At 48.0% G+C, this 27,872-nt stretch overlaps 2 protein-coding genes across 2 annotated transcripts in view; both read left to right on the top strand.

Annotated features, from left to right (window-relative positions):
- The window catches only part of Topaz1 (testis and ovary specific TOPAZ 1), a 31,076-nt gene extending 26,732 nt beyond the window's left edge, over window positions 1-4,344 (top strand). Inside the window, exons 17-20 of the mRNA XM_090323200.1 lie at window positions 184-348; window positions 1,596-1,799; window positions 2,219-2,402; window positions 3,992-4,344. Of these exons, the coding sequence (XP_090179326.1) occupies window positions 184-348; window positions 1,596-1,799; window positions 2,219-2,402; window positions 3,992-4,211 (773 nt within the window). The 3' untranslated portion in view covers window positions 4,212-4,344. The remainder of the gene's footprint in view (window positions 1-183; window positions 349-1,595; window positions 1,800-2,218; window positions 2,403-3,991) is intronic.
- Window positions 4,345-12,045: 7,701 nt separating this feature from the next.
- Window positions 12,046-23,142, top strand: LOC150043303 (T-cell activation inhibitor, mitochondrial-like). Its single transcript, XM_090323397.1, is given in 10 exon segments — window positions 12,046-12,066; window positions 12,068-12,112; window positions 15,210-15,363; window positions 17,004-17,256; window positions 18,086-18,208; window positions 19,021-19,118; window positions 19,598-19,689; window positions 20,448-20,680; window positions 21,180-21,311; window positions 22,721-23,142. Coding segments are annotated over 10 exon segments (1,392 nt in total). The 3' UTR covers window positions 22,962-23,142.
- Window positions 23,143-27,872: the final 4,730 nt, after the last annotated feature.

The raw sequence follows: 27,872 nt of genomic DNA, 5'->3' as shown, positions 1-27,872 counted from the left end.
ACAACAACAACAACAACAAAAACCCCACAAACATAAAACTATAGCAAAGTCCTAGTAGTTTGCATCATTGTAAGGTAATAGTCACCATTCTCTCAAGTTTCTCTGAGGACCCATGTTTAAGCTCTGTCCCCTTCCACGACACGGAGTTGTGATGATCACGGGGCTTCTTTTCTCTTTGTGAAGAATCGGAGTGGATCATCAATACACCCCTCTGGCCTTGCGACAGACTGGATGTGCTCAACAGACACAACCTGCTGTGTACCATCGCACACGAAATCTTAGCCAAGAGCCTTTACAGGCAGACATTCGAGGTCTTACAGAACCTCCCAGGCTTTCAGAACTCTCAAGGTATGTCTTTCAAAAGCCTAGCTTGGGGCCTAGTGGTAGAGTACAGAAAGACTCAGGTTCAATTCCTTGGTATCACATACATAGAAAAGCTGGAAATGAGGAAAGCCCAGGACGGTGCTCAGGTCCTGAGTTCAAAACATTGGATTGGCAAAAAAAAAAAAAGAACTTATCTTTTTTTTGGGGGGGGGGGTGGGCTTGAACTCTGGGCCTTGAACTTTTCAGCTCATGCTCTACCACTTTGAGCCACACCAGCACTTTCAGTTTTCTGGAGGTTCATAAAAATAGTGTCATGGACTTTCCTGCCTTGGGCTGGCTTTCAGTTGTGACCCTCAGCCTCCTGAGTAGCTAGGATGTCAGGTGTGTACCACCAGATCCCAGCCAATTTTTTTTTTTTGGTGGGTCATGGGGCCTTGAATTCTGGGCCTGGGCAATGTCCCTGAGCTCTTCAGCTCAAGTACCACCCTATCCCTTGAACCATACAGCCATTTCCGGTTTGCTGGTGTTTAATTGGAGATAAGTCTCCAGACTTGAGTACCCAGGCTGGCTTTGAACGGTGATCCTCAGATCTCAGCCTCTTGAGATCTTAGCAAAATTCTCTAATGGTAAAATTTTCTAATAAGTCCTGGATGGACCAGAGACATCTTATTGCAGTGAAGACCTAGAACTTTAGTCACATATATCCAGCTGAAGAAAAGGGGTAAGAAAGTTGGATATCTCCAACTCATTCCTCTAAGAGTAATTAAAGGAGCCTGGTGCAGTTGGCTCATATCTGTAGTTCTAGCTACTCAGGAAGCTGAGATCTAAGGATCATGGTTCAAAGCCAGCGTGAGACTCTTATCTCCAATAAACTACTTAGAAAAAGTAGGCTAGGCCGGAAGTTTGGCCTAACCTAGGAGTAGAGTGCTTGCCTAGCATTCACAAAGACCCAGGTTCGATTCCTCGATACCATGTACATAGAAAAGGCCAGAAGGGGTGCTGTGACTCAAGTGATAGAGCCCTAGCCTTGAGGAAAGCCCAAGGACCGTCTTCAGGCCCTTAGTTCAAGCCCCAGGACTGGCAAAAAAAAACAAAAAACAAAATGTAGATAGATAGATAGATAGATAGATAGATAGATAGATAGATAGATAGATAGATAGGCCGGGATGTAGTTCAGTGGGAAAGCACTTTCCTCGTAGCAAGTGCAATGTCCTGGGTTTGAGCCCCTGTACCAAAAAGCCAAACATTTATGTTTTTTTTTTTCATTTCAGAAACTATGGAGGTGTCCCAGTATAGCCTTCTTTTTAATAAACTTCTAGACGCCTGCATAGAAAGCAACAGTCTTGGCATGTCATCTTCAGTGGCAGATTTCATGATTTCAAAGAATATCCCAATTGACTTTTCCTTTCTTAGAAGATTAATCACCTCTTTAGGAAGGAGTTGTTTATGGCTCAAAGCTAGAACCCACTACAAAAGTAAGTTCCCATTTCACATGGTTTTTATTTTCCATATTGTTTTTTTTTTATTTCCCAGGATCCATCTTTAAAATGTTATGTTTAAATGTGTAAAAATCACAGTTGAGAAATAGAACTGTGATGTGTTTTGTTGTTGTTATTGGAGATAAGAGTCTCATGGACTTTCCTGCCAGGACTGGCTTTGAACCTCGATCTTCAGATCTCAGCCTCCTGAGTAGCTAGGACGACAGGTGCGAGCCACCAGGCCAGCTACTGTTATCTTTTCTGTCCCGTGTGTGTGCCAGTCCCAGGGCTTGAACTCAGGGCCTGAGCAGAGTTCTTTAGCTTTTTCACTTAAATGTCACTGTAGTGATTTTGGAAGTATAGGTCTATACCTATTTGGGGTTTTGGTAAAGTTTCACCTATTATTTAATTTTCAGGTGCTCTTTCTTTAGGATGTTACCCACCATTAGAGGGAAATTTGTACAGAAAGCTTCTACTGATTCCGTCTTATTTATCTGAGATTGAAATGCTTTTAGCTATTGAAATCTTCCTGGTGTCTAATGCTAGTAGTATTCAAAGTCCTGGACCTTCTACACAGATGCTACAGATAGTTTTGAAAAGGTTGGTTGATAACTTTCCCCTGTACTCTGTGACAGTAAAGCAACAACTCCCCATGCCTCCCCTAGGTTTATGTGCGTATGTGTTTGAAAATATGTAGATATGGGGCTGGGAGTGTGACCTAGTTGTACAGTGCTCGCCTAGCATGCACAAAGACCCAGGCTTTATTCCTCAGTACCACATACATAGAAAAAAGTCAGAAATGGTGCTTTAGTTCAAGTGGTAGAGCTCTAGCCTTGAGAAAGCCCAAGGATAGTGCTCAGGCCTTGAGTTCAAGCCCTAGGACTGGCAAAAAAAGAAAGAAACTATGTAGATATGCTTGCATATGTACATATATCATGTATATGTTACAAGCTTGGTTACATTTAAATTGAGAAAGAGATATATTTGAAGCTTAAAACCAAGTAATTTAAGATGATAAAGGTAATCAACTCCGTGGTAAAGCATTAGAGCATTTTGGTTAGTGTGCATTAGGCCCTGGGTTTAATTTCAAACACTACTAAGAAATAAAACCAAATGGGGCCGGGAGTTTGGCCTAGTGGTAGAGTGCTTGCCTAGTATGCACAAAGACCCGGGTTCGATTCCTCAGTACCACATGCATAGAAAAAAGCTGGAAATGGTGCTGAGGCTCAAGTGGTAGATAGAGCTCTAGTCTTGAGAAAGTCCAAGGACAGTTCTTAGGACCTGAGTTCAAGACCAGGACTGGCAAAAAAAAAGAAAGAAAGAAAACTGAACAAGTAGCATTCAATAAACATTTCATGTCTTCAAAGATGTTTTTGGGGACCGGGAGCGCAGCCTGGTGGTAGAGTGCTCAGCTAGCGTGCACAAAGCCCTGGGTTCTATTCCTTGGTATCACATTCACATACACATACACAGTGGTGCTGTGGCTCAAGTGGCAGAGCACTAGCCTTGAGCAAAAAGTGTCCAAGGACAGTGCCCAGGCCCTGAGTTCAAGCCCCAGGACTGGCAAAAAAACAAAAACAAAAGATGTCATTGGATGTTCAACCAATCTAGTGTAGTTTGGTACTAAAAAGATGTGGGTTCAGAACCACATACACAGAAAAAAGCCAGAAATGGTGTGGTGATTCAAGTGGTAGAGTGCTAGCCTTCAGGAAAGCCCAAGGACAGTACTTAGACCCTGAGTTCAAGCCCCAGGAGTGGCCAAAAAAAGATAAAATGGTAACCCCTCTGTACACATGAACAATAAAATTATATTTAAAAAAGTGAATAAAACTTAAAACTACTGACTAAAAAAAAAAACATGGTGAAAGGACTCTATTAGTGTGGGAAACATAAGTACAAAGGACTCTAGAAGAAACCCTTTTACAGCCTTTTAAGAAGAGCTTGGGGCCAGGAGTTTAGCCTAATGGTAGAGTGCTTGCCTCGCATGCACAAAGACCTGGGCTCAATTCCTTGGTACCACATACATAGCCAAAAAGAAAGAAAGAAACTGGAAGTGGTGCTGTGGTTTAACGTGGTAGAGTCCTAGGCTTGAGCCAAAGAAACTCAGGTCCTGAATTGAAGCCCGGGACTGGCAAATGTTAATTCTTCCTCGAGGGGTTTCTCACTTGGGAAGGTGTATTGTTTTACAGATGTGAAGAAAACAAATCACGAAGCAGCGAGGACTATCAAGCTGCGGTGGAAAGGTTAATAACAGCCGCCCGCATATCAGACCCCAAGCTGTTCATAAAGCACATGACGGTAAACGTGAACAAGGAGCAGGTTTATAGTTTGGAAAACTGTTCGGCCCTCAAGTGGTTGAAAGAGAATATGAAATGGGCTGGGAAGGTCTGGCTTTTCACTAACAGTTAGTAAGAATCGAGTTGTTGGTTTGGTGATACGTTGTTGGGTTTTTTGTTTTTGTTTTTTGGGTTGTTTTTTTTTTTTAAGTTACAATAATCATTGTTCAAAATAAAAAGCAATAAAAATAAAAGTATCCACTGCACTCAGCTTTCATTCTTTATTGGTTTCCAGTGAGGTAACAAAATAGTTTTCCAACAATAAAAATATATGGGATGGGGGGCCGGGAGTTTGGCCTAGTGGTAGAGTGCTTTCCTAGCAGGCACGAACACCACCTACACAGGAAAAGCGGGGACGGGGTGGGGTGGGCTGGGAACAAGGCCTACGATTAGCATGCTCGCCTAGCATGCCCGACGGGGGGTTCGGCTCCCCGGAACCACACACGCAGAAAAAGGGGCATCATGGCTCAGGTGACAGAGCAGAAGCCTTGAGCGAAAGGTGTCCAAGGACAGAGCCCTGGGCCTGAGGCCAAGCGGGGGTGTGGACTCGGGGGGGTGGTTGAGGGGGTGTGGACGCGGGGGGTGTGGACTCGGGGGGTGTGGACGCGGGGGGTGTGCACGCGGGGGGTGTGCACGCGGGGGGTGTGGACGCGGGGGGTGTGGACTCGGGGGGTGTGGACGCGGGGGGTGTGGACTCGGGGGGTGTGGACTCGGGGGGTGTGCACGCGGGGGGTGTGGACTCGGGGGGTGTGCACGCGGGGGGTGTGGACTCGGGGGGTGTGCACGCGGGGGGTGTGCACGCGGGGGGTGTGGACTCGGGGGGTGTGCACGCGGGGGGTGTGGACTCGGGGGGTGTGCACGCGGGGGGTGTGCACGCGGGGGGTGTGCACGCGGGGGGTGTGGACTCGGGGGGTGTGCACGCGGGGGGTGTGGACGCGGGGGGTGTGCACGCGGGGGGTGTGGACTCGGGGGGTGTGGACGCGGGGGGTGTGGACTCGGGGGGTGTGGACGCGGGGGGTGTGGACTCGGGGGGTGTGCACGCGGGGGGTGTGGACGCGGGGGGTGTGCACGCGGGGGGTGTGGACTCGGGGGGTGTGGACGCGGGGGGTGTGGACTCGGGGGGTGTGCACGCGGGGGGTGTGGACTCGGGTGTGCACGCGGGGGGTGTGGACTCGGGGGGTGTGGACTCGGGGGGTGTGCACGCGGGGGGGTGTGGACTCGGGGGGTGTGGACTCGGGGGGTGTGCACGCGGGGGGTGTGGACGCGGGGGGTGTGGACTCGGGGGGTGTGGACTCGGGGGGTGTGCACGCGGGGGGTGTGGACGCGGGGGGTGTGGACTCGGGGGGTGTGGACTCGGGGGGTGTGCACGCGGGGGGTGTGCACGCGGGGAGTGTGGACTCGGGGGGTGTGCTCGCGGGGCGGGGAGCCAGCACCCAGGGAACGCGCCCACCTCCCGGCCTCTCACCCGGCCCTCTGCACATCCCCTCGACGATCACGGCCGACGAAATCATTCAACGTTTCGGCGATCGGGGGACTGGAACACTAGGCCGGGGTCGCATCCGATCTCCTGGCGGATCATGGGCCATGATCCTGTCCCGGGCTTTCCTGCCCGGGGTGGGCTGTGAACCGCGATGCTCCATGGAGCCTGCGGAAGGCTCGGCGCCTGCGCCCCAGTCGACGCATGCGCAAAGCTACGCGCACGCGCATTCGCACGCAGAGCCAGCCTCCAGTAGCCCCGCTTCCCCCGACGCCCGTCAGCCGGGTGGAGGTGGGCAGGTGCAAGGCCTCTGCCAGCCAATCACCTTCCGGCTCCTTTGAACCGCTTCTATATGCGAGCATTATCCTATCCTGCCGACGCCTTCCCCCTCAGGAAAAACGAACCCGAACCGAAAGCCGAGAAGTTCAAAACCTCGCGAGACCTGGGGGGAACGGGGAAGCGGAAGTGAGGGCTCGCGCGACCGTGACGTCAGCACGATTCCTTTTCCTTGGCTCCGCCCCCTTCCCCACCTCCCCTCGCGAGCCCGCCCTTCAAAGCGTGCGCCGGCGCAATAGGTGGAAGGCCCGACACGCTGTAGCCAATCGGCGCGCGACATTCCGGGCACGCCCCTCGTCCGCCCCGCCCCCTCAGCCAGACCCACGCACATCCACGCGCTCCGGGCGCGCGGCGCGTCTCTGAGGCGGACCTGGCTGACAACTCTTGGGCTTGGCGCCCGTCTGTCAGTGCGGATCGGTCAGGTGAGGCGGGGCCTGGGCCCGGCAGAAGCGGCCATGCTGTCCTCCTGGAAAAAGCCTGCGAGGTGAAGCGGGTCAGACCCGGCCTCGGCGTCCGGCCTGGGCTGGGCCGGAGCTCTTCAGGGAGAGGGAGGGGAGCGGGCAGGACGCGGCCTAGGCCTCCCCACGGGGACAGGCTGAGGGGACACCCGCTCCCACGCACGCCCTCAGAGCCTCCGCGGCTGCGGGCTGCCTCGCCCGGGGTGTCGGGGAACTGTTCCTGACTGTGACATGGTGTGCAGTGGAACTGTTCCTGACTGTGACATGGTGTGGAGTGGAACTGTTCCTGACTGTGACCCAGTGTGGGGTGGAACTGTTCCTGACTGTGACATGGTGTGGAGTGGAACTGTTCCTGACTGTGACATGGTGTGGGGTGGAACTGTTCCTGACTGTGACACGCTGTGGGGTGGAACTGTTCCTGACTGTGACATGGTGTGGAGTGGAACTGTTCCTGACTGTGACATGGTGTGGAGTGGAACTGTTCCTGACTGTGACATGGAGTGCAGTGGAACTGTTCCTGACTGCGACATGGTGTGCAGTGGAACTGTTCCTGACTGTGACATAGTGTGGAGTAGAACTGTTCCTGACTGTGACCCAGTGTGGGGTGGAACTGTTCCTGACTGTGACATGGTGTGGAGTGGAACTGTTCCTGACTGTGACATGGAGTGCAGTGGAACTGTTCCTGACTGTGACATGGAGTGCAGTGGAACTGTTCCTGACTGTGACATGGAGTGCAGTGGAACTGTTCCTGACTGTGACATGGTGTGGAGTAGAACTGTTCCTGACTGTGACATGGTGTGCAGTGGAACTGTTCCTGACTGTGACATGGAGTGCAGTGGAACTGTTCCTGACTGTGACATGGAGTGCAGTGGAACTGTTCCTGACTGTGACATGGTGTGGAGTGGAACTGTTCCTGACTGTGACATGGTGTGGAGTGGAACTGTTCCTGACTGTGACATGGTGTGGAGTGGAACTGTTCCTGACTGTGACATGGTGTGGAGTGGAACTGTTCCTGACTGTGACCCAGTGTGGGGTGGAACTGTTCCTGACTGTGACATGGTGTGGAGTGGAACTGTTCCTGACTGTGACATGGTGTGGGGTGGAACTGTTCCTGACTGTGACACGCTGTGGGGTGGAACTGTTCCTGACTGTGACATGGTGTGGAGTGGAACTGTTCCTGACTGTGACATGGTGTGGAGTGGAACTGTTCCTGACTGTGACATGGAGTGCAGTGGAACTGTTCCTGACTGCGACATGGTGTGCAGTGGAACTGTTCCTGACTGTGACATAGTGTGGAGTAGAACTGTTCCTGACTGTGACCCAGTGTGGGGTGGAACTGTTCCTGACTGTGACATGGTGTGGAGTGGAACTGTTCCTGACTGTGACATGGAGTGCAGTGGAACTGTTCCTGACTGTGACATGGAGTGCAGTGGAACTGTTCCTGACTGTGACATGGAGTGCAGTGGAACTGTTCCTGACTGTGACATGGTGTGGAGTAGAACTGTTCCTGACTGTGACATGGTGTGCAGTGGAACTGTTCCTGACTGTGACATGGAGTGCAGTGGAACTGTTCCTGACTGTGACATGGAGTGCAGTGGAACTGTTCCTGACTGTGACACGGTGTGGGGTGAAACTGTTCCTGACTGTGACCCGGTGTGGAGTGGAACTGTTCCTGACTGTGACATGGTGTGCAGTGGAACTGTTCCTGACTGTGACCCGGTGTGGAGTGGAACTGTTCCTGACTGTGACATGGTGTGGAGTTGAACTGTTCCTGACTGTGACATGTGTGCAGTGGAACTGTTCCTGACTGACATGGTGTGCAGTGGAACTGTTCCTGACTGTGACCCGGTGTGGAGTGGAACCGTTCCTGACTGTGACATGGAGTGCAGTGGAACTGTTCCTGACTGTGACACGGTGTGGGGTGAAACTGTTCCTGACTGTGACATGGTGTGGAGTGGAACTGTTCCTGACTGTGACATGGAGTGCAGTGGAACTGTTCCTGACTGCGACATGGTGTGCAGTGGAACTGTTCCTGACTGTGACATGGTGTGGAGTGGAACTGTTCCTGACTGTGACCCGGTGTGGAGTGGAACTGTTCCTGACTGTGACATGGTGTGCAGTGGAACTGTTCCTGACTGTGACATGGAGTGCAGTGGAACTGTTCCTGACTGTGACATGGAGTGCAGTGGAACTGTTCCTGACTGTGACCCGGTGTGGAGTGGAACTGTTCCTGACTGTGACATGGTGTGCAGTGGAACTGTTCCTGACTGTGACCCGGTGTGGAGTGGAACTGTTCCTGACTGTGACATGGAGTGCAGTGGAACTGTTCCTTACTGTGACACGGTGTGGGGTGAAACTGTTCCTGACTGTGACATGGTGTGGAGTGGAACTGTTCCTGACTGTGACATGGAGTGCAGTGGAACTGTTCCTGACTGCGACATGGTGTGCAGTGGAACTGTTCCTGACTGTGACATAGTGTGGAGTAGAACTGTTCCTGACTGTGACCCAGTGTGGGGTGGAACTGTTCCTGACTGTGACATGGTGTGGAGTGGAACTGTTCCTGACTGTGACATGGAGTGCAGTGGAACTGTTCCTGACTGTGACATGGAGTGCAGTGGAACTGTTCCTGACTGTGACATGGAGTGCAGTGGAACTGTTCCTGACTGTGACATGGAGTGCAGTGGAACTGTTCCTGACTGTGACATGGAGTGCAGTGGAACTGTTCCTGACTGTGACATGGTGTGGAGTAGAACTGTTCCTGACTGTGACATGGTGTGCAGTGGAACTGTTCCTGACTGTGACATGGAGTGCAGTGGAACTGTTCCTGACTGTGACATGGAGTGCAGTGGAACTGTTCCTGACTGTGACACGGTGTGGGGTGAAACTGTTCCTGACTGTGACCCGGTGTGGAGTGGAACTGTTCCTGACTGTGACATGGTGTGCAGTGGAACTGTTCCTGACTGTGACCCGGTGTGGAGTGGAACTGTTCCTGACTGTGACATGGTGTGGAGTTGAACTGTTCCTGACTGTGACATGTGTGCAGTGGAACTGTTCCTGACTGACATGGTGTGCAGTGGAACTGTTCCTGACTGTGACCCGGTGTGGAGTGGAACCGTTCCTGACTGTGACATGGAGTGCAGTGGAACTGTTCCTGACTGTGACACGGTGTGGGGTGAAACTGTTCCTGACTGTGACATGGTGTGGAGTGGAACTGTTCCTGACTGTGACATGGAGTGCAGTGGAACTGTTCCTGACTGCGACATGGTGTGCAGTGGAACTGTTCCTGACTGTGACATGGTGTGGAGTGGAACTGTTCCTGACTGTGACCCGGTGTGGAGTGGAACTGTTCCTGACTGTGACATGGTGTGCAGTGGAACTGTTCCTGACTGTGACATGGAGTGCAGTGGAACTGTTCCTGACTGTGACATGGAGTGCAGTGGAACTGTTCCTGACTGTGACCCGGTGTGGAGTGGAACTGTTCCTGACTGTGACATGGTGTGCAGTGGAACTGTTCCTGACTGTGACCCGGTGTGGAGTGGAACTGTTCCTGACTGTGACATGGAGTGCAGTGGAACTGTTCCTTACTGTGACACGGTGTGGGGTGAAACTGTTCCTGACTGTGACATGGTGTGGAGTGGAACTGTTCCTGACTGTGACATGGAGTGCAGTGGAACTGTTCCTGACTGCGACATGGTGTGCAGTGGAACTGTTCCTGACTGTGACATAGTGTGGAGTAGAACTGTTCCTGACTGTGACCCAGTGTGGGGTGGAACTGTTCCTGACTGTGACATGGTGTGGAGTGGAACTGTTCCTGACTGTGACATGGAGTGCAGTGGAACTGTTCCTGACTGTGACATGGAGTGCAGTGGAACTGTTCCTGACTGTGACATGGAGTGCAGTGGAACTGTTCCTGACTGTGACATGGAGTGCAGTGGAACTGTTCCTGACTGTGACATGGAGTGCAGTGGAACTGTTCCTGACTGTGACATGGTGTGGAGTAGAACTGTTCCTGACTGTGACATGGTGTGCAGTGGAACTGTTCCTGACTGTGACATGGAGTGCAGTGGAACTGTTCCTGACTGTGACATGGAGTGCAGTGGAACTGTTCCTGACTGTGACATGGAGTGCAGTGGAACTGTTCCTGACTGTGACATGGAGTGCAGTGGAACTGTTCCTTACTGTGACACGGTGTGGGGTGAAACTGTTCCTGACTGTGACATGGTGTGGAGTGGAACTGTTCCTGACTGTGACATGGAGTGCAGTGGAACTGTTCCTGACTGCGACATGGTGTGCAGTGGAACTGTTCCTGACTGTGACATAGTGTGGAGTAGAACTGTTCCTGACTGTGACCCAGTGTGGGGTGGAACTGTTCCTGACTGTGACATGGTGTGGAGTGGAACTGTTCCTGACTGTGACATGGAGTGCAGTGGAACTGTTCCTGACTGTGACATGGAGTGCAGTGGAACTGTTCCTGACTGTGACATGGAGTGCAGTGGAACTGTTCCTGACTGTGACATGGAGTGCAGTGGAACTGTTCCTGACTGTGACATGGAGTGCAGTGGAACTGTTCCTGACTGTGACATGGAGTGCAGTGGAACTGTTCCTGACTGTGACATGGAGTGCAGTGGAACTGTTCCTGACTGTGACATGGAGTGCAGTGGAACTGTTCCTGACTGTGACATGGTGTGGAGTAGAACTGTTCCTGACTGTGACATGGTGTGCAGTGGAACTGTTCCTGACTGTGACATGGAGTGCAGTGGAACTGTTCCTGACTGTGACATGGAGTGCAGTGGAACTGTTCCTGAGTGTGACATGGTGTGGAGTGGAACTGTTCCTGACTTCGTTGTTTTCCCAAATCCAGGGCCATATGAGAGTGAGTTGTCAAGACTTAAATCCCAGCAAGAGATTGACGAAGAGAAAGAACATTCCAGAACTCGTGTGAGTCTCCTGAATATAATTTCTACTTTTGTTCCTTTTGTTTATCTGTGACTGCTATTTTTTTTCTTTTAACACACCACCCTAAAATTAAAAAAAAAAAAATCTGTCTAAAAGCAATTGCAAAGCTTTGCAGGAGGCTCAGACCCCTGTCATTCCAGCTACTGGAGAAGCTGAGATCTGAAGATCTGAGCAGCACAGTTCAAAGCCGGACCAGGGCAGGAAAGCCCTGGAGATTCTTTATCTCCAGATAACCAGCCAAAAAAACTGGAAATGGGATTGTGGCTCAGTTGGTAGAGTGCTAGCCTTGAGTAAAGAGCTGACAGGAAAGCAGCCTGAGATTGTATTTGGTTCCAGTAAGTTACGTTCAAATAAAAAGTGTGCCAAAAAGCCAAAGCTCAAATCTTGATACTTCTACTTGTCAAAAACAATTTCTGGATTTGTGAGAAGTAATTTAAGCAAAGCAAAACGTTTCTCTTACACACTTTCACCATTTAGATTTGACCCTAATTTTGATATAATACATGGCCCCTCAATTTTTGTTTGATTTAATTTTGTTGGTTTTTTTGGTGCCAGTCCTGGGGCTTGAACTCAGGGCCTGGGCACTGTCATTGGGCTTTCCTCAATGCTAATGTGCTGTGTGTGTTTTAATGTATACTACTGCTTATATGAGCTATCTTGCTTAATTTCTTAGGCAATTAATGGATGCCTGGAAGTTGAAATACAAATATATTCAGCAATGTATTGTTTCCTGAGGCCTTTGAGAAGGTAAGCTATGATATAATCTATATGTAGTGGGAGGGATTCAATCATACATGCGATCCATGTTTATTTTTATTTATTTATTTTTTTGCCAGTCCTGGGCTTGAGCTCAAGGCCTGAGCACTGTCCTTGGACTTTCTCAAGGCTAGAGCTCTACCACTTGAGCCTCAGCACCACTTCCGGCTTTTTTCTATGTATGTGGTACCGAGGAATCGAACCCGGGTCTTCATGCATGCTAGGCAAGCACTTTAACCACTAGGCCAAACTCCCGGCCCGATATTTTTTTAATTGTGAAGCTGTTTTGCATTATAGTGAAAGGCGAGAATTTAGAAAAAGTGAAAGAAAATTCATATAGGCAACCAGATCTTGCAAGAGTACATTCAAAGCAGGGGATTTTTAAAAGGATAATGCAGATAGGAATGTGGCTCAGTACCACATAATGTGAAAAAGCTGAAAGTGCCACTGTGGCACAAGTAGTAGAGTAATAACCTTGAGCCAAAGAAGCTTAGGGGCAATTCCCTGGCCCTGAGTTCAAGCCCTAGGACTGTCTAAACAACAACAAAAATTATTATTATTATTATTATTATTATTATTATCACTAATGGCTCGTGCCTATAATTCCAGGTACTCAGGAAGCTGAGATCTGAGGATTGCTGTTTTGAAGTCAGCTCAGGCAGGGAAATCCATCAGACTCCTTTCTCCAATGAACCACCAGAAAACCAGAAGTGGAGTTCTGGCTCAAAGTAGTAGAACACTAGCCTTTTTTTTGGGGGGGGGGGCAGAGGGAGGGATGATGACAACTTAGGGACAGCAACTAGGCCCTAAGTTCAATCCACAGGACTCGCACCACACACACACACACACACACACACACACACATGCACACACGCATGCACACACATACACACTGTATTTTGGTTGCACTGGGGAAAATGAACGAATATACTTCTAACAGTATTCTACAGTTCTTGGGCCAAAATTGAAGGAGAATGTCAAGTACTAACTAGAATGTTGCGCTAATAATGAAGAAATGAACTATAACCTGCTAGCTCTCCTTATATATTCTGATTCTCAAGATTTTTTCCATGAGACCTAGGCATGGTAAGTCATACCTGTAATCCCAGCAACTTAAGGGGCTGAGGCAATTAAAGCCCATCCTGGATTGCATAAATAAGACCCCACCTCAGAAACAAATTTTTTTTTCATTACTGGGTATAGACAAAAGTAAAACAGACATTTTTTGGGGGGTGGGCATGGTTAGTACTGTCCCTGAGCTTTTTGTGCTTAAGGTTAGTGCTCTGCCACTTTAAGCTACAGCTCCACTTTGGGTTTTCTGGTGGTTCCGGGGAGATAAGAGTCTCTTGGATTTTCCTGCCTAGGCTGGCTTTGAACCATGATCCTCAGATATTAGCCACTTGAGTAGCTAGGATTACAGGCGTGAACCACCAGCACCAGACCAAAGTAGACTTTGCATCAGGGGAATTAATAACCACTGCTTTAGAAAACTGACAAATTTTAAAAACTCATGTGTGTGTGTGTGTGTGCGTGTGCGCACGCGCACGTGTGCCAGTTTGGGAGCTTGAACTCAGGGCCTGGGCACTGTCCCTTAACCTTTTTGCTCAAGGCTAGCACTGTACCTTTTTTTTTCCTTCCAGGCTTGGGGCTTGAACTCAGGGCCTGGGCTCTGTCCCTGAGCTTCTTTTGCTCAAGGCTAGCACTCTAATACTTGAATCACAGTGTCACTTCCAGCTTTTTCCAATGATGTGGTACTGAGGAATCGAACCCAGGGCTTCATGCATGCTAGTCGAGCACTCTACCACGGAGACACATTCCCAGTCCCTGCATGGTACTTTTGTCATTTCCTATGTGTAGCTACACTGAGCTAATAACCCGGCTATGTGTCTTCAACAGGTTCTGTGTAGAAAGGATACTCCCACATTGGTTTCATTGCTCAAGAGTTTTATCAGGAGCGGAAGCAGTAAATGCTCTGAGGCCTTTCTATTTCGCAGTCCATCCAGATTTCTTTGGAAAACACCCCAGAGAAAGGGTAAAAAGACCACGTGATATCTACATTTGTTTAATTTGTGTTCCTTTGATCCAAACAAAATACAGTTTTTTTGTTGGTAGTGGTTGTCCTGGGGCTTGAACTCTGGGCCTGGGGGGCTGTCCCCGAGCTCTTTAGTTCAAGGCTACCACCCTACCCCTTGAGCCACAGCACCACTTCAGGTTTTCTAGTGGTTAATTGGAGATAAGAGTCTCACAGACTTTAGGTCCCAGGCTAGCTTTGAACCGTGATCCTCAGATCTCAGCCTCCTGAAAAACATATAGTTCTATTGGTTTGAACTCCTTTGAAATGTAAAAATAACACTGGCTGAATACAAGTGGTTCACACCTGTAGTCCTAGAAACTCATGAGGGGGCAGAGTTAGAAGGGTCGAAGTTCAAGACAGGAAGGGACATAGAGATAAGCAAGACCCTATCTCAAACAAGCCAGGGGGCCAAGAGTGTGGCACAGTGGTAGTGTCTGACACGAAGCCCTGGGTTCAATTCCTGGGTACCACCTAACACAGAAAAAGCCAGAAGTGGTGCTGTGGCTCAAGTGGTAGAGGTAGCCTTTAGCTGAAGAGCTCAGGGACAGTGCCCAGACCCAAAGTTCAAGTCCCATGACTGACAAAACTAAATAAAAATAAAAAATCCATATCAACTTCCCTAGCCCCGCAATCTCCCTCATCCCAGATGAGGTCTGTTGATTTATTTTATTTACCTATCAATCGTAGGGTTTGAACTCAGGGCCTAGGCATTATCCTCTTTGTGCTCAGGGATAGCACTCTACCACTTAAGCCACAGCACCAATTCCTGTTTTTTCTGAATACTTTATTGGGGAGAAGAGTCTTACAGACTTTCCATCTTCGGCTGTCTTCGAACTGTGAGCCTCCGATCTCAGCTTCCTGAATAGCTGGGTTAACAAGCATACACCACCAGTTCTGCTCGCCAAATAGAATTTCCTTATTCTCTGTGTGTGTGTGTATGTATGTGTAGAAAATACCTTAATATATCTGTATATATATATATATGCTCATACATACATATATTTTTTTAAACAGGAAGTCAATGAAAATTCTCTGAAGAGGTTAAGTGTCTACTTAGAAAATCTGCAGAAACCAGGATTCAAGTCTTTGAAACCAACTCAACTTACCTTTTATGTAAGAGAAACAGACCAGACCCCATCAAATAGCCCAGACGCCTTCAGTACTTCCAGTACGTTTTTTTCAGTGCCTACCATGTATTTCTTGCCAGTGCCATATACAAATGAGTTCCTTACAAAATGCCTTTGGACTGAAGTGTTGATCAGGGAGAAACAATGTCGAATTAGTTCCCTAGAGCTATATTGCCGGAGCCAGCCAGCAGCGAAACGGGATTCCTGACCTTGGGGGTGAAGACTGGGAAAAGAAAAAGAAGACAAGAAAGATGGGGTCGGGAGGACAACAGCCCAAGTCAGCAGCCTAAAACTCCAGCTTAAGGCGAGCTTAAGACTGTAGCCTAAGGACGTGAGCTTAAGACTGTAGCCTAGTTTATTTCAAGTTCCAACCTTAAATACCTTTCTTAAAACCAGGACACTGCCAGGGGCTACATTCGTACAAAACAGCGGTCAAGTCCCAAATAGGTTAAATGAGAAGCGATTGACATAGCCCAAAGTCATCGTGATAGCAGCTTACTTCCTTGTGTACTCAATTGTGCAGGTCCAAGGTCACTGACCCCACAGTTGGCCTCCGACACTATATTTCTAAGTACACATGGAATCTATTTCTGGCTCTACTGGTGATAAGTCATGTTACCTTTTGGGGGCTTTGTAGCTCACCCCTGTCACCTTAGCTTCTCAGGAGGCTGAGATCTGAGGATTGCAGTTCAAAGCCAACCCTGCTAGAGAACTCTTGAGATTCTTACATCCAATGAAAAACCAAAAGACTGGGAGTGGGAGTTGTGGCTGAAGGGGTAGAGTGTTAACTTCGAGCATAAAAGTTGAGGGACAGGAGGCCGGGAGTTTGGCCTAGTGGTTAAAGTGCTTGCCTAGCATGCATGAAGACCCGGGTTCGATTCCTCGGTACCACATACATAGAAAAAAGTCGGAAGTGGTGCTGAGGCTCAAGTGGTAGAGCTCTAGCCTTGAGAAAGTCCAAGGACAGTGCTCAGGCCCTGAGCTCAAGCCCAGGACTGGCAAAAAAAAAAAAAAAAGTTGAGGGACAGCATCTAGGCCCTGAGTTCAAGCCCTGGGACCTCTGCCTTCCCCCACGTCCCCCCCAAAAAAGACAACTTTAAAAATAATATGTAGTGCCTGTGGCTCACACTTAAATCCTAGCTTCTCAGGAGGCTGAGATCTGAGGATTGTGGTCGAAAGCCAGCCCAGCAAGAAAGTCCATGAAAAAAAATTTTTTTTTTCTTGCAGGGTGAGGTCAGTTGCGGGGCTTGAACTCTGGGCCTAGGTGCTGTCCCTGAGTTCTTTACCTCAAGCGTAGCATTCTACAACTCGAGCCACAGTGCCACTTCTGGTTTTCTGGTGATTCCTTGGAGATAAGTCTCAGAGACTTTTCCTGCCCGGGCTGGCTTTGAACCGAGATCCTCAGATCTCAGCCTCCTGAGTAGCTGGAATTAAAGGCATATGACATCAGTGCCCCACTCGTCTATGAGACTTTAATCTCCAATTAATCGCAGAAAAAGTAGAAACCATAGCTAAAGTGGTAGAGCACTAGCCCTGAGCAAAAGAAGGCTCAGGGAACAGTACCCAGGCCGTAAGTTCAAGCCTTAGGACTGGGGAAAAAAGAAAGAAAGAAAGAAAATTCTTTGTAAAGCAAAGCAAATAACCACGAGTATTAATTGTGTGCGTGGGAACTATCTTCTAGGATTTCGGGCCGTCCAGTTTACCTTGCATACGAGAGATCTGCTAAGCACTGTATTGTATATTCTGAACTCCTGTAATTTATCCTCTACACATATCCAAAGCTCCAACGCTAATGTATACTCACAGCCTATCAGAGAAGCCAAAAGGACACCCAACAGGCCTATCAAATGGGACAAGTCCTATTATTCCTTCACTGGATTCAAGGATCCGGATGAGGACCTGGAACAAGTCTCCAGAATGGAAACAAGCCTAACGTATGTCAATCACGTCATCTCACTAAACTGTCACAGGAAAAGACACCCTCACTGATGTCATCAGTCCATGAAGGGGGGGGAGGGGGAAAGAGTTTTGGTTTTGGTTTACTTAAAGTTGTCAGAATCTGCTGGGCGCAGTGGCTCACACCCGTCATCCTAGCTTCTCAGGAGGCTGAGATCTGAGGATCGGGGTTCAAAACCAGCCATGTAAGACTTAACCTCCAGTGAACCACCAGAAAACTGGAACTAACCGCTATAGCTCAAAGTGGTAGAGCACTAGCCTTGAGCACAAAAGGCTCAGGGACAGCACCCAGGCCCCGAGTTCAAAACTCCACCACTGACAAAAAAAAAGTCAGTTTGAGAATTCATTATTAACTGTAGAGCTGATAAGCTGCTATAAGACTGAGTGGTAAAATGCTTACCCAACATGCACGAAGCCCTGGGTTTGATTCCTCTGTACCACATCCACAGAAAAAGCCTGAAGTGGTCCTGAGGCTCAAGTGGTAGAGCTCTAGCCTTGAGAAAGCCCACGGACAGTGCTCAGGCCCTGAGTTCAAGCCCCAGGAGATGTGGGGTTCACCATGGCTGGCCCTAGGCTTTTTTGCTTAAGGCTGGCACTCTACCACTTGAGCCATAGCACCACTTCCGGCTTTTTCTGTGTATTTGGTACTGAGGAATCGAACCCAGGGCTTCATGCATGCTAGGCAAGCACTCTACCACCAGGCTAGGCTCGAGGTCCTCATTAAGGTCTCTTAACAGGAGAAATGTTAAAACCATACTTAGCACTGAGAAGTCTGTATCTCTGTTTGTTTTTCTTCTTTCTTTCTAGATCCTGGTTAGATAGCAATGGAAAAAGTGCCATGAAAAAGCTGAACCATAGTTTGCCACTCAGGAAAGAACTAGATCGTTTGAAAGAAGAACTCTGTCATATGTTGCAACTGTCAGATATCAGGTAATAAAGAAGAGAACCTAGAGCTGGGAGTTTGGCCTAGTGGTAGAAAAAAGTAATCCTACTCGAATTGAGAAGCTGGAAATACAACGGTCCTAGGGTTTATGGCCAACCGAGGCAGAAAAGCTCACAAGATCCCATCGTAACCATTAACCTGGGTACCCTGGCTTAGATCTATCCCCCTAGCTATGTGTCATGCCAAGATTGGAAGAAAATGATCATTCCCAGAAAGCCAGGCCAGAAAAAGTCTACAAGACTCCATCTCAGTGGGGAAAAAAAGAAAAAGAAAAAGCCAGGCATGTTGGCTCACTCCTGTCACCCTAGCTACTCAGGAAGCTGAGATCTGAGGATCAAGGTTCAAAGCCAGCCTGAGCACAAAAGGACCTGAGACTCTTGTCTCCAATTAACCTTTAGAAAACGTGAAGTGGGGCTTGACACAAGGGTAAGGTGGTAGCTTTGAGCTGAAGAGCTCAAGGACCACACCCAGGCCAAGTTCAAGTCCCATGACCCACATAAATAAAATATGCCAAGGTATCATACAGCTGTCATCACTGCTACAAGTAGAAACCTAAACCTAAAATAGGAGGATTATGATCCAGCTAACTGTATGCTCAGGACACAGGAACTAATCTCAGAAATAACCAGCCCTCCCTCCCCCCAACTCATAAGACCAAGTCATAGAACATCCCCCTTGGAAAAAAAGAAAAATAGTGGAGTGTAACAGAAAGGCGCAGGTAATCACAGGATCGAGGGTGAGAGCTTAGCACAATCCTGTGGCTCTCCTGGCCTTAAAGCACCTGTCTTTGTTGGCATAGGTGGCAGAGAGGCTGGGGTGTCGCCCATCGCTGTAGCCAGCTGCACAGTCTAGGACGTCTGGCCCAACAGAACTTGGAGACCCTTCAGAAAGCCAAAGGTAATGCGTTTTCCACAATGTCCTTTAGAGCTGGGTGGGCTCACATCTGGAATCCCAGCTACTCAGGAGGCTGAGATCTGAGGATGGTGGTTCAAAGCCAAGCCTGGGCAGGAAAGTCCATGAGACTCTGTCTCCAATGAACCACCAGAAAAGTGGAAGCGGGGCTATGTGGCTCAAGGGGTACAGTGTTAGCCTTGAGCTGAAGAACTCAGGGACAGCGCCTAGGCCCAGAGTTCAAGCCCCACGACCTCCCCCACCCCCCAAAAATGGCCTAATGGTAGAGTGCTTGCCTAGCATGCACGACAACCCGGATTCGATTCCTCCATAACTACATATATGGAAAAAGCTGGAAGTGGTGCTGTGGCTCAAGTGGTAGAGCTCTAGCCTTGAGAAAACCCAAGGACAGTGCTCAGGCCCTGAGTTCAAGCCAAGGACTGGCAAAAACAAAACAAAACAAAAGGCTTCACGTTCTCCCTCAGGCTGCACCATCGTATTTACAGACCGCTCGGGCGTGAGCACCTTGGGGCACGTGATGCTGGGAACCATGGACGTTCATCATCAATGGACCAGAGTAAGAAAATCACGTGACTTCGCCCTCAGGCTACCCTGTGAGATCAATGAGTTCCCAAAGGTTTACGTCCTGGCCCCCAGCACTTGACAAGTCAGACTATCATGTAGCCTGCTGGACCAATGCCTGTCATACTAGCTACGTAGGCCCTGAGTTCAAGTCTCAAGACTGGCAATAAATAAATAAATAAATTATATCTACTTTTTTAAAGCTAAGATCTGAAGATCACAGTTCAAAGCCAGCTCAGGCAGGGAAGTCCGTGAGATTCTTATCTCCAGTAAAAGAAAGCTGGACATAGAGCTCCAGCTCCAGGGGTAGAGTACTAGCCTACAGCAAAAGAAACTCTATTAGCCACTGGCTAATAGCCAGTGGCTCACGCCTGTCATCCTAGCTACTCCAGAGGCTGAGATCTGAGGATCACAGTTCAAAGCCAACCTGAGCATGATAATCCGTGAGACATTTAACTCCAGGAAACCACCAGAAAACCAGAAATGGCTCAAATGGTAGAGTTCTAGCCTTGAGCTGAAAAGCTCAGGGACAGCGCCCAGGGCCAGAGTTGAAACATCTCCCTCCCCCACCTCTAGATGTACAATGGTTTGTTTTGAATATTCACATTGGTAACATCACATGAAATGTTTCTCCCATGTCCTTTTACTTCTGTTTCTTTCTGTTCCCTTTAAGGAATCCTAAAGTTGCATTCTTTTAGTAACAGCAAACTAAATGTGTGTTCCTTTTTATTTTTTTTTTCCTTAATGCTGTAGCTCTTTGAAAGATTACCAAGTTACTTTGAACTTCAGAGGAAGCTAATGATTTTAGAAGACCAAATAAGCTCTCTTCTAGGCGGTATTCAAGTCATTTATATTGAAGAATTACAGCCAGTATTAACCCTGGAAGAATATTATTCTCTCCTTGATGTGTTTTATAATAGACTATTGAAAACTAGAATCTCTTTTCATCCGCAAAGTCTCCGTGGCTTAGAAATGATTCTTAACAGGTAAATATCTAAAACAGGACAATTTAAATTTCCTTATGTCTTTTCTCAGCATAGAGATATTACAATTTTTTTTCTTTTGTGTGTGTGTGTGTGCGCTTAAGTCCTGGGGCTTAAATTCAAGGCCTGGGCACTGTCCCTGAGCTTCTTTTGCTCAAAGCTAGCATTCTACCACTTGAGCCATAGTGCCACTTCTAGCTTTTTCTATTTGTATGGTACTGAGGATTCGAACCCAGGGCTTTATGCATGCTAAGCAAGCACTTTACCAATAGGCCACGCTCCCAGCCCCCCTGAGCTTTTTGTTTGTTTGCTCAAAGATACTGCTCTACCTTTGAGCCTTTTGCTGGTTCATTGGGTATAAGAGTCTCCGGTCCAGGCTGGCTTTGAACCTTAGTCCTCAGATCTCAGCCTCTTACGTAGCTAGGATGACAGGCGTGAACCACCAGTGTCTGGTAAGTCAGTGATTTTTTTTTTTTTTACCCTAATATATGTTTTCTTTAAGTGACAGGTACGCTCCAAGCTTGCACAAATTCGGCCATTTTAATATCCCAGTGCTTTGTGACCTTGTGAGTCTACAATGGTTTATTCGTACCAGAGCTCAGCAGGCAAGAGAAAACATGAAGAAAAAAGAAGAGTAAGTATTATCTCACCTCTGTGAAGCCACAACATTCAGTCTGACTTGGAAAGGATCAGAAATTTAGAACACATAAATATGAAACAATAAGACTGGAGTGGGCCTGGAGGGTGGGCTAGTGGTAGAGTGCTTGCCCGGCATGCACAAAGCCCTGGGTTCGATTCCTCAGTACCACATCCACAGAAAAAGCCAGAAGTGGTGCTGTGGCTCAAGTGGTAGAGCTCTAGCCTTGAGCCAAAGAAGCTCACGGACAGTGCCCCAGACTCTGAGTTTAAGTCCCAGAATTGGGAAAAATATCAGTAAAATAAAAAATTAAAGTTAAAATACCGTATTAAGAAAAACTGGAAACCAGGTACCAGAGGCTGAGACCTAAGAATCTTGGTTTGAAATCAGCCTGGGCAAGGAAGACCATGTGACTAGTTAATCTCCAATTAATCTGCAGAAAGGGGAGCTGTGGCTCAAGTGGTACAACACTAGCTTTGAACTAGCTGTGAGAAAAGAAAGAAAAAAAAATGTTCAGAGCCGGCTGCAGTGGCTCACATCTGTCATCCTAGCTACTCAGGAGGCTGAAACCTGAGAATCCAGGTTCAAAGCCAGCCATGAGATTCTTATTTCCAATTAACCACTAAAAAATGGGGATTGGGCTTGTGGCTCAGGGGTAGAGCGGTAGCCTTGAGCTGAAGAGCTCAGGAACAATGTCCAGACCCAGGGGTAGGGTGGTAGCCTGGAGCTGAAGAGTTCAGGGACAGAGTTCAAGCCCCATGACCCACACATACACACAAAAAAAGTTCAGGACTCCTGGTTCAAACTCAGCCTAGGCAGGAAAGTCTGTGAGACTCTCATCTCCAACAAACCACCAGAAAACCAGAAGTGGAGCTGTGGCTCAAAGTGGCAGAGCACTAGCCTTGAGTGAGAGAGCTCAGGGACAGCGGTCAGGCCCTGAGTTCAAGTCCTGGTACCAGCACAAAAATAGATAAAGTTTTGAAACCTTTAACCTTTACTTTCTTCAGTCATTTATAGCTGCTTGGTGACACAGAAGCAAATCTTTTTAAATATATATATATATTTCTCCCCCCCCCCCTTCTGCTGGTCCTGGGGTTTGAACTTAGGGCCTGGGCACTGACCCTGAACTTTTATGTTCAAAGCTAACCTACCAACCACTTGAGCGAGCTACAGCTCTACTTTTGCCTTTTCAAGTTTCTCAGAGATTAAGAGTCTCAGGGACTTTCCTGCTTGGTTTGGCTTCGAACCGTGATCCTCACTACTCAGCCTCTAGAGCATCTGGGATGATAGGTCTATGCCTGGTGATGGGAATATATTGATATCCTATGTTCAGTTATTTTATTTATAGCTCATGCCAGTGTTTCCTTTTGTTTTTCTTTTCTTTCTTTCTTTGTTCAATGCCTTAGATTAAAAGTCCTGGAACAAGAATTGATCCAGGCCTCCACCAAGCAATTTTCTCTGGAGAAATTATATAAGGAACCCAGCATTTCTAGTCTACAAATGGTAGATTGTTGCAAGAGACTACTGGAACAATCTCTGCCTTATCTTCAGGGAATGCATCTGTGCATCTCACACTTTTATTCCGTCATGCAGGATGGAGATCTTTGTATTCCTTGGAACTGGAAGAATGGAGAAGCTACCAAGTAACAGAGCAATTGCTTTTATTTCTTTTCTTTCTTAAGTAACTTATGTAGAAACTGATCGACTTCCAATCCACTGTGTGATAGAATATCCATAACCTATTACAAGAACAAGGTTTCTGCTTGCTGTCTTCAGAATAGACATTTTCTTACACGTGGATTTCTGTGAGCAAACTAAGTTGATTTTTATCAGCTCACGCCGGTCACCCTAGCTACTCAGGAAATTGAGAGTTGACAAGCAGGGTTCAAAGCCAGCCCAACCAGAAAAGTCGGTGAGAATTGTTGTCTCTAATTTAATCAAGAGAGAGAGAGAGAAGAGAGGGAGCGAGAGAGAGAAAGGTATAGGGGGGATAGAGTTGTGGCTCAAGTGCTAGCCTTGAGCAAAAACAAACAAAAAATTGAACATGAAGACTTGAGTTCAAGTCCCTGTACCAATACAAAAAATAATAAAGGTTTTATCTTCGTGCTTTATGATGTTGATTGGCTAAATGAGGCCAAAAGCTGTTACAGTCAAGGACCTACATTTTGGTTATAAATAGTGAAAGGTGGGGCCGGGGTAGTGCTTGCCTAGCATGCACAAAGACCCAGGTTCGATTCCTCAGTACCACGTACATAGAAAAAGCCAGAAGTGGTGTTGCGGCTCAAGTGGTAGAGCTCTAGCCTTGAGGAAAAAACTCAGGGACAGCGCCCAGGCCCAGAGGTCAAGCCTCAGGACTGACAAAGGAAAAAATAAAGATAAATTGGTATCTAAATCTCTCATTTTCAGTATAGCTCTGAGGTATTTGAACCCAGAGCACAAGTGCCCAGAAAGCACAGTTCAGCAAGCATCCTTATATTGCATGCGCACACACACGTAATACACACGCACACATACATATATTTTGTAGCTGACAATGGCAGTTAACAGATTACTAAATTTCGCATAAGAGAAAACAAGTGATGGCATACTTTTTGTTTCTTTTTTTCACAGTGCCACTTCTGGTTTTTTTTGGTGGTTCCTTGGAGATAAGAGTCTCATGGTCTTTAGTGCCCAGGCTGGCTTTGAACCTTGATCCTCAGATCTCAGCCTCCAGAGTAGCTGGGATGATAGGTTTGAGCTACCGTGCCTGGCTTTAAGTTATAGTTCTTAACATTTTGTGCATACTTAACTCACATCAAAGCACTCATTTAATATACTTAAAAATCTCTTTTCTAATATAACACCTGTTGTTTGCCAGTGAAGATTTTCTCAGAGCCAGATAAGTGTGAAAACCTCTAGCAAGATACACAGTGAAATTGACTAGAAAGTTAAGTTTGCATTTTGCCCTTTCTAAAATGATCAACCAGAACCTTCACTGTGGGACTGGTTTTGATACTGGAGTTGGCTCAATTGTGACATAATAAATAATATCTACATTAACCAGGCAGCTGTTATCCCTTGTTATTGAATTCGTATTACTTTCACAACTGCTAAAGAATAATAAACTGTAAAAAAATATATATATATGTGGGGGTCCAGGCCCGTTGGCTCCCTCCAGCCTGCCATCCTAGCTACTCAGGAAGACGGGGCCTAAGCACTGTCCCTGAGCCTCTTTATGCTCAAGGCTAGCACTCTACCACTTGAGCCACAGCACCACTTCTGGCTTTTTCTGTATGTGTGGTACTGAGGAATCGAACCCAGGGCTTCATGCATGCTAGGCAAGCACTCTACCACTAGGCCACACTTCTGACCCAGGATCATGGTTCAAAGCCAACCTGTGTTGGCTGTTACTGTCCCTAGAAGCAGGCTCCTCAAGCCTTTCTTCTTCCATGTTTTGTTTTGTGTGTGTGTGTGTGTGGTTTTTTGGGGGGCTGTCCTGGAGCTTGAGCTCTGGGCCTGGGCGCTGTCCCTAAGCTCTTCAGCTCAAGGCTACCGTTCTACCCCTTGACCTACAGCCCCACTTCCCCTTTTCTAGTGATTAACTAGAGATAGGAGTCGCACTGTCTTTAGTGCACGGGCTGGCTTTGAACCGTGATCCTTAGATCTCAGCCTCCTGAGTAGCTAAGGATGACAGGCTCTTTCTGTTTTCTGAGGGTCACCACCTCCAGGCAACCTCTCTGGATTACACAGTCCATGCCAACCCAAAAGCAAAACGAAAAATTAAAAAAGGACGTCTCCAAATCTAAGCCACATTTCATTCGAGTTGAAAGCAGCATCCGGTGTGAAAATGTCTACCTGGACCCATGGTGGACAATGCATAAAGGCTGTGGACTGGTATTTCTATAACCACCAAGGATCCAAAAGGAAACTGGAGTCTTCCAAGTGGGAAATGTTGCTTTTTCAGCTTGCAGGAGAAGGGCCCTGAGGAAGGGCTGGGAGCACGTGAGGAAAACAGTGGACAGCTGGCAGCGTGCCCCCTGCTGGCGAGAAGGTGACTGGCACGGGTGCCAATGGCGAATGCCTTGCGGTGGCCTTGACCTTGTGTGGGGCTGAGGTGGACAGAAGGAAGTTTCTGGAACACAGGTCTTTCAGTGGAGTCTTGGGAGTGCAAGGTAGAGAGGGTCTCTCTTCAGGAGTGGCAGGTCGGGATCCTGTTTGTTCCTGGGGTTTTAGAGGTGATGAATTTGGGGTATCTGCCACCTTCCATGATGGGTAAGTGATTTTTCCAGTGACCTCGTTGAGCCAGAAAAACGTGTCAAAAGGTTTCTTCCCCTGTCCAAACTGACTCTTAGACATCTCTTTCGAAAAAAGAAAGAAAATGAAAATGAAGACAAGGACCAGGAGTTTGGCCTAGTGGTAGAGTGCTTGCCTAGTTCTGGGTTCGATTCCTCAGTCCCACATCAACTGAAAATGCCAGAAATGGTGCCGTGGCTCAAGTGGTAGAGTGCTAGCCTTGAGTGAAAGAAGCTCAGGGACAGTGTCCAAGCCCTGAGTTCAAATCCCAGGACTGGGGGCAGGGGGGAGGGTGGGGGTAGGAAGTCTCATAGGCTTTTCTGCTCTGGCTGGTTTTGAACCATGATCCTCAGATCTCAGCCCCGCCCCCTGTGTAGCTAGGATATGAGCCCCTGGTGCCTGGCTGGTTTTGCCATTCTTTAGAATGGACCCTGTGATTGTTGACCTCGAGAAACTTCTAGATCAATTGCTTGGTGGATCCCCTGGCTCTGCCAACACCAGTCAAGGTCCTGCTCATTGCATTCCGTGAGATTCTCTGAGCATCGTGGGTAGAGAAAAGCTTCATTGCTAGAGTTCCATCGGGAGTCCAAATGCCCAACATGAAGGTGACTGACAGGTGTTGAACAGGTCTTGACTGAAAACTGGACAAAGGTGGCGAGAATCTAAAGCTCAAGTCAGGCACTGATAGCTCAAGGTCTATCATCCTGGCTACTCAGAAGGTAGAGATCTAGAGGCTCGTGGTTCAAAGCCAGCCCCAGACAGGAAAAGTCCATGAGACTCTTAACCTCCAAGGAAACTACCAGAAAGCTGGAAGTGGAGTTCAAAGTGGTAGAGTGAAAAGAGCTCAAAGACACAGCTCCTAAGGCCCAGAGTTCAAGCCCCATGGCTGACAGAAAAGTAATACCAGTGAATTAATAAAGCTCACCTGTTGGAAGGTTCTAGAGCAGGAGAGTCTGAGAAGGGAGAGCTACCAGCAGTGAAGGGAAGAGAGGAAGGGGGCAGGGCGCCTAGCAACCTCATCTTTATTATGTAAGCATTCCAGCCTAGCCCTCAGCCTGCACGCGCCTGTGGCTGTGACACTTTATTGTGGTCCCGTGTGTCAGCCTACAAGACATTTCCAAGGGCCAGGAGTTTAGCCTAGAGGCAGAGAGCTTGCCTAGCATGCACGAGGACCCAGGTTCGATTCCTCGGTACCACACACATAGAAAAAAGCCAGAAGTGGTGCTGTGGCTCAAGTGGTAGAGCTGTAGTCTTGAGAAGCTCAAGGACTGGGCTCAGGCCCTGAGTTCAAGCCCCAGGACTGGCAAAAAAAAAAAAAAAAAAAAAAAGACTTCTCACAGCACCACTCCTACTTTTTTCCTATGTATGTGGTACTGAGGAATCGAACCCAGGTCTTCATGCATGCTAGGCAAGCACTCTACCACTAGGCCACACTCCCAGCCCCTCTAGAGAATTTTTAAAGGAAAATCCCTATTAGAGCTTGACTGACAGGCCAGGGTTCTGTCGTCCAGTCTATACAGCGCATGCACATCTGTCATTTACAGGAGCTTGAAGGCAGACTGCAGATGCTTTGAGGACCTCTCTCCGATTCTTTTTTCCTCCCCCTGGGACTGGGAGCTTCTTGAACTCGGGACCTGGCACAGGCTCTGAGCTTTTGGGCTCAAAGCTGGTTGCTCTACCACTTGAGCCATAGCACCACTCAAGGTAAATGTTGTGGCAACCTCTAAGAGAAGGGGGCATTTCTGGGCAGTTTAGAGGTGCCATATCTACCCCATTTCCCTAAATCACATGATTGCGGTCTCCTTGCACCCAACCTCACAGGTCAAAGGTCATCTCCACAAGGCCCCTCTTCATTCCCAAAGTGGAATGGGGTCTGGGTTTGTGGCTCAGTCGTAGGGTGCATGAAGCCTTGGGTTCAGTTTCTCAGTACCACAGAAATACAAGCTTAATGACAGTGCCTGAGCCCAGAGTTCAAGGCCCATGACTGCCCCCCCCCCCAAAAAAAAGAGACAGAGGTTGGGAGAATGGCTTAGTGGTAAAGTGTTTGCCTGACATTCCTGAAGCCCTGGGTTCGACTCCTCAATACTACTTAAATAGAAAACACCTAAAGTGGAACTGTGTGGCTCAAGTAGTAAAGCACTGGTCTTGAGCACAGAGGCTCAGAAGACAGCCCAGGCCTTGAGTTCAAGACCCAGGACACCTCCCCACCACTCCCCCCAAAGAAAGAGACACATCACAAGTAATAATATTGGCAGAGTTAAGAATAAAGAATCGAGATGTCAGAGC

The sequence above is a fragment of the Megascapheus bottae genome, chromosome 32 (genome assembly GCF_031878675.1).
Source record: "Megascapheus bottae isolate mThoBot1 chromosome 32, mThoBot2.hap1, whole genome shotgun sequence".
Classification (NCBI taxonomy): domain Eukaryota; kingdom Metazoa; phylum Chordata; class Mammalia; order Rodentia; family Geomyidae; genus Megascapheus; species Megascapheus bottae.
The sequence above is the reverse complement of the archived record's forward strand: the minus strand, read 5'-3'. Positions and strand labels throughout refer to the sequence as shown.